Below are 6,608 nucleotides of genomic sequence, written 5' to 3'. Positions count from 1 at the left end.
ACACCTCAACAACATTCGCTCGGCACCCTCGACCACTGATCTCTCTCACTCCTCCATGATGGCAAGCCCTAGCCTATTCATCGATTTGCTTCCCTCAACAAGCCCTCGTTGCCCTCGTAGTAGGTCCAGTAGGTAGGCAGAGGTGAGGCTGTTGGTGGAGGTATGCGGCACTAGGTGGAGCAGGCAGAGCCCCCATTGCGGGCCACAAGGCACTTTTGTTCATTCTCTATATAGTAAAAAAAAACCATTCACTATATAATTTCCTAGATATAAATGAGCATATCTAGGAAAAGTGCAAACTAGAGAAAATGAAACACTTTCCTAGATAGCTAACTAGGAAATACAATGCATGGATTTTTTTATATAGGAAAATTTATCTATATAGTAAAAATTTCCTATATAACAAATTTTCCTACAAAGGAAAAAATCTCCTATGTAGGAAGATTTTCTCTATATAGAAAAATTTGCTTACATAGGAAAAATTTTCCTATATATGTAAATTTATCTATGTAGAGAAATCCATGCATTGTATTTTCTAGGTAGCCTATCTAGGAAACTGTTACATTTTCCCTAGTTTGCACTTTTCCTAGATATCCTTATTTGTATCTAGGAAATTATATAGTGAATCCATTGTATCTCTATATAGAGAATGCTTAGTAGCAGCTTATCCTCTAGATAGTTCTATGAATCGTGCTAATATACTACTTATTACAACATAATAGATTAAGTAGTTCTATAAAGCATTATAAAATATAAATCTCTTTATTTATCAAAGATTAAGCAAAAAAGTCTTGCATATTTAAAAAGAGGGCCAAAAGTAGTCAACGTACATCATGTTCAAAATAAATAGTACTTCAAGATTATCTAAATGTCATGGAATTATGTCTACATCTTCTAAACTAATAGGTGTGGATTGTGCATTGAATTTGACTTTCTTATTGGCAATAAGCCAATGCACAATGTCACGAATCATAATGTCACTCCCATGCCTTTTCTTATCCTTTGAGTAGTTTTTGAAACTGATATTCTCCTTCTTTAGATTGACATATGTACTCTTGAGAGAAAAGTACATGTCTTGGATTGTATGCACTCTCATGTACTTTAATAAGATTGTCTCCATATCCTCCTCTGAAATGTGGCTCACCTACATTCATGATAATAAAAAATATAAAATTTTAAAGCATATTCAATTTACCTAAATAAAAAGAACCAAAATAATAAACTTATCAATGATAAATTTCTCTAATATAATATCACTTACTTGTAAAGGTTCACACGATGCCTCTACATTTGATTTTCCAATGTGTTCTAAATCCTATTTGAAATAACAAAATCAAACCCATCATGTTAAAAATAAAATAATCAAATCCATTACGTTAAAAATAGGAGAATCATAACATTATACATCTATCTAACAATACATTTAAAATGGTTGTTGGTATAATATTTTCACCCTTTTGGTGACTTCTTTCTTCCAAGTGAGTTTTCATCTTCTCACTTATCTTTGGAACAAGCCAAAAACTAGCATTAATAATCACAAAAGTAAAAAGAGAAAGCAAAAAAAATAGGAGTACAAAGAGATAGTGGAAAACTTTTGTAAGTTTTTCATTACCTTTCTCTTTCTTTGACTTTTTCTTGAAACCTCATTCGTATACTTAGCCAAATTCAACATTGGATCCTACAAGTTCAACAAAATATTAGAAGAAATATTGACAACTTATCACATATACAAAGAAAAACTCAACCAAACCTTGTCTTCACTTGTCATATACTCTCGCTTCTTGATTTCTTATGGCTCTCACTCTTTTTGATGTGTCATGATGTAGTAGCTCAGTAAAGGAATAATTATTCTCCTCCATTGTTGTATAATAAGAATCCTAGTTTATAAGATGTTATCAAAATCACATAGAATTCAAAAAATAGTAGTCTTAAAATCAAATCTTTATGTGGATTAAGAGAATACACCTCATCGGATATATAATCTTGCAACCCTTCAAACCTCTTTGTCCCGAATATAAAGTTATCCATCTATATAGAAGAGCATACGTTTAATACAAAACCAAAAGAAATCTTCCTTAGAATAAAATCAATTATATAATACACTTACATTCTCTATAGGTTGATCATTTTTTATCGCATCAATGTAAGGAGAGCTAGCTTGAATCTCAAAGTTTGTCTATAAAGTTCACATTAGTAACAAAATCTTTTAAACAAAACGTTCAAAACATGTAACATTGCATAAGTTACTATGCATGATTCAAAGAAAAAACCATTATACATTCTCCTTATGATACATCTTTCTAGATCTTACCTCTTCATAAGAATGATTATATGCTTGAAGATTGAGTGTTGGCTTTAAGACCATGACATGTAAAATAACATAAAGTTAAAACTAGAACCACATAAATATATAATATAAACATACCCATGTAAAAAAGCTGCTTACATAGGAAAAGAAAATATCAAGTTTAGTTCTTTTACCTCTTCATTAGAATTAATATTTCCTTGAGGAGTCAATGCAAGCTCCAAGACCTATGAATTTAGACCAAATAAAAAAAGTGATGAACTATGTATTAAGCTTCTTAAATCATATATATAATATATATATACACACACACACACACACACACACACACATAGAGTTGAAGCATATAATTTATGGTTAAAAAAGCTATAAAATATACTTACATGAAGTGATGAGCTAGCATCCATGTCATTACTTGCTTCATCTATGGATTGAGTCATCTCTTGTGCTTTTAATGTATCCTTCTAATACAAACACAAAATGTCAAATGCATTAGATTAGTTTTAAAATTATCAATCCAATTATTAGTTTCTAAAAGAACATTCATAAGCATAAACATTAACACTTACATTATCCTTGATACTCTTCTTCTTATTGTACTTTCTATTTGCTTGTCTACCTGAGACCCACCATCTATAGATATCTTCCTCCAACCAAACATATTCAGCTCCAATGAACTTTAGAGTTGCAATCTCATGATGATGCTCACAGATAATTCTCTTGATCTTTTCTTGTGCCTCTTTGTTATTGCGAAGATCTTTAGGAGTCTCAACTCCATTAAACCACCTTCGTACAAGGCGGTAGTTGCCAAGCAAAATGGCATGTTGATCCTTGAAGCATTTCTCTAATAATTCTTTTCCATAGAGCTTGTTTTGGTCTCTACTCACCAATCTAGGTGCTCGAAACACCTCATCATATGTAGGTGTAGGACTAACATCTTAGTAGGTGTAGGACTAACACCTGCTAAGACTTGTTGGCCAAGAGCGTGTGAAAAAGTAGGTTCCTTATCTTTAATCTCTCCATTGCCTGCATAACCATGTGACATAGAAAACAATTTGCATAACATGCATAAACCAATTACAAACACACTAGTATATCTTTATATATAAAAGATTACAACATTTAAGATCGTTAAAACGTGTGTACCTTCCTTTGAGGTTGAAGAACTTTGAATATCCTTTATGATTGTGCTCATGAGACCCAAGAAATTTTTGTCTTCACACATCATTTTCTTTAGCATTGCTTGCATGTCCACATTCGTAGTTGTCCAACCTACATAAATTCAATGCAAGGAGAACATATTACATGCAAGCACATCAATAGAAAACTATAAGGAATAAAATGACATAAGATAAAAAATACTCATTGTACATTAAAACATACCAATGGTTCATAGAGTTGCTTAAGTTCCAAAAGTACCATTGATGAGAAACTGAGCTACGATTGCCATATGATTGGAACTACCTTTGCTTCTCCCTCTATTATCATGCTCCTTGTTTTGATAACTTTCCATTTATCATTAATAGATACACATAACCACCAATCCTTCCAATCATTGTCCTCCATTTCTACCTTCCATCTCTTTTCTTGATTATGAATCATTTTTAACCATGCTACTTTCACTTGTTTCGTTGTGTAACCCACTACTCTAATAACTACATATTTTAGATCAGTTGAGGAGCATAATACATCAAAATTCGGCTTCAACTGAACAATATCATTCACCTCTAGCCAAGGTGGAATGCATCCAACACAGCCTGGCTGAATCAAGCGTGTTCTCAATCTTAGGTCTTTTATCTCATATGCGATGATTTTTTTGCCATGTTGAAAGAATAAACTTATGAAGTAAAGAACTAATAGGCCTTATGCAATCCCATGTGTATGGCAAATACACATTTTGTAACACACTCATGCCAGTGGTATAATCAACATCTAACCTTTCAAATCCTCCCTCAACCACAATACATTGCCTGTAGTAGTTGGCTCCAAAAAGTAGCCTTAACTCACCATTACACTGAAATAAGAAAATAGATGTTATGAACTTGATCCCCAATATTATAGATCTCTCTCTCTCTCTCTCTCTCTACTTTGTTAAAGAAAGAATCTCACACAATGGTGTAAGCTAATCCCACACAATGATGTATATACATATTATATATATATTTTATACATATTATATATACATATATACATGTATATATATATACATGTATATATATATACATATATATTTGTATATATATATTATTTATATATTTTAATGTATATATATTATATACATTAAAATATGTATAATATGTATATATACATATATATATATATTATATATAATTTAATATTATATATATTAAATTATACATATTAATTATTATTCAAAACATATTAATTAAAACACTAACTATACATATTATATATACATATATATATTATATACATTATACATATCATATGTATAATGTATATAATATATATACATATATATATGTATATATATATATTATATTAGATATTATATATATATATTATAATAAAAAATTTATTAAAATTTAAAAAAATGAACGGGAGCTTACCTGGCCGCGTTGCGCGTAGATGGAGGGTGGAGCCTGGCGTCGATAGCTGCTAGCTGGTGGACGCGGTGCCGGCCACCACGATCAAACTAGGAACACCAGCTACTCCTCGACTCAACTTTGCTGTAGGCGCGACGGCCGAAGCTGGACGTGGCCACGATCTCTGGCTAGATAGACTATGCGCCTCACTCGACTCGACTCTGCTGCTGCAGCTGGCGTCTCGCTCGAGCTTGGATGCCGCCACGATCTCAACAGCGCGCCAGATCTAGAAAGAGTAGCTAGTTGCAGTAGCTATTGCGCTAGGAGGCACGCGAGCTGCTCTGCAGGATGGAATGGCAAAGAGTAGAAATGAGGCGCTGGAGCTGAAATGAGTCGATGTAGGACGACATCGAGGCGCTGGGCAAATGAAGCTCTACTGCATTGTAATAAAGCGGGTAGGTGTAACGGGCGGCGGGTAGGTGTAAATAACGGCAGATAGGTAGGTATATATATTATATTATAATATGTATATATTATATATACATATATATACACATATATTATAATATATATGTATGTATATATATAATATATAATATATATTATATGTTCTATATTCTATATATATATATATATATATATATATATATATATACGTGTATATACATATATATTATAATATATATGTATACGTATATATACAATATATGTATATACATATATTATATATATATGTATACATATATATATATATATATATATATATATATATATATATGTATATACATATATTATACATATGTATATAATATAAATATATATATTATATATATGTATATACATATATATATATATATTATATGTAGTGGCATGTGCGTGCATGCATGCATATAGTATGTATGTTTGTCTATGTATTTATGTATGTGTGCACGCATGCATATCCGTATGTATGTATGTATGCATGCATGCTGTAAGAGCACACAACCTTGGCAGTGGCCGAGGACTCCACATATGAAGTAGTGCCTCGCTCGAGCAAATAAGAGCTCCTACTATATGACCTTACCTATGATCTTTACGGTTGAATTCAAAGATGGATTTCATTATGGTGAGATGAAGACGAGGGCTTTGATGGGTGCAAGTAGTGTAGAGAGAGGGTGAGTGGTGATATGGGGATGCCAGAGAGTTTGGATGGGCCATCATCAATGGCTAATCATGGCTATAGCTCACGCACGTGAAGGGATGTGTGCACGTGACGACCCTTCAAGCATCATCCATCTCGGTGCCTATAGGTGAAGCTTTCGGTTGCCTACAGGTGAAGCTCTCTCTTAATTGTAAGTAAAGCTTTGTGGATCACATATATGTGTCTCTTGATGTTGATGGTGAGCACAAGAGCCTGTATTATATCTAGATGTTCAGACCTTTATGGTCTTTGTATTTGGTTCTTTGGTCTGAAAGGGTCCTTTTTTTGTGTGTTGTTTATATGGAAGATGAGTGAATTCGATGATGGCCTTACCTCTAGCCTATGCTAAGAGTGGGAGGTGTAAAACAAAATAAAGGAGTAAAAAGTGTTGTAATATAGCTCATATTATATAATAAAGGAGTAGAAAGTGTTGTAATTAAAGATACTAAAATTTAAATATAGCTCATATTATATAATTCATATAGCTCACAAGATAGATTATCAAATTGATATTGGAGCATACTATTGATCTTTTTGGAAGCTATAAGTATGATAGCTCATAAGAGCTCTATATATA

The 6,608-nt window shown here is 32.3% G+C and overlaps 1 protein-coding gene across 3 annotated transcripts; it reads right to left on the bottom strand.

Annotated features, from left to right (window-relative positions):
* Positions 1-812: 812 nt before the first annotated feature.
* On the bottom strand, positions 813-3,571 carry LOC147622987 (uncharacterized). Of its 3 annotated transcripts, none has more exons than XM_086821792.1 (10): positions 3,452-3,571; positions 2,689-2,769; positions 2,482-2,532; positions 2,312-2,353; positions 2,108-2,176; positions 1,966-2,028; positions 1,613-1,678; positions 1,422-1,502; positions 1,262-1,315; positions 813-1,144 (listed from the first exon to the last, which is right to left on the bottom strand). In XM_086821792.1, exons 2-10 carry the CDS (start codon positions 2,743-2,745, stop codon positions 872-874), a joined length of 756 nt encoding a protein of 251 aa, XP_086677918.1. In that variant the 5' UTR covers positions 2,746-2,769; positions 3,452-3,571; the 3' UTR covers positions 813-871. The 3 variants fall into 3 exon arrangements, with proteins under 3 accessions (XP_086677918.1, XP_086677917.1, XP_086677919.1); XM_086821791.1 differs by lacking the exon at positions 3,452-3,571 and adding an exon at positions 2,875-3,445; XM_086821793.1 differs by lacking the exons at positions 2,689-2,769; positions 3,452-3,571 and adding an exon at positions 2,875-3,445 and having other exon boundaries at positions 2,312-2,532.
* Between the last annotated feature and the right edge of the window lie 3,037 nt (positions 3,572-6,608).

This window comes from Cibotium barometz, chromosome 27, assembly GCF_041138505.1.
Source record: "Cibotium barometz isolate CiBa-2024 chromosome 27, ASM4113850v1, whole genome shotgun sequence".
Classification (NCBI taxonomy): domain Eukaryota; kingdom Viridiplantae; phylum Streptophyta; class Polypodiopsida; order Cyatheales; family Cibotiaceae; genus Cibotium; species Cibotium barometz.
Note: the sequence above shows the minus strand (reverse complement) of the source record. Positions and strands in the feature narration are given on the sequence as shown.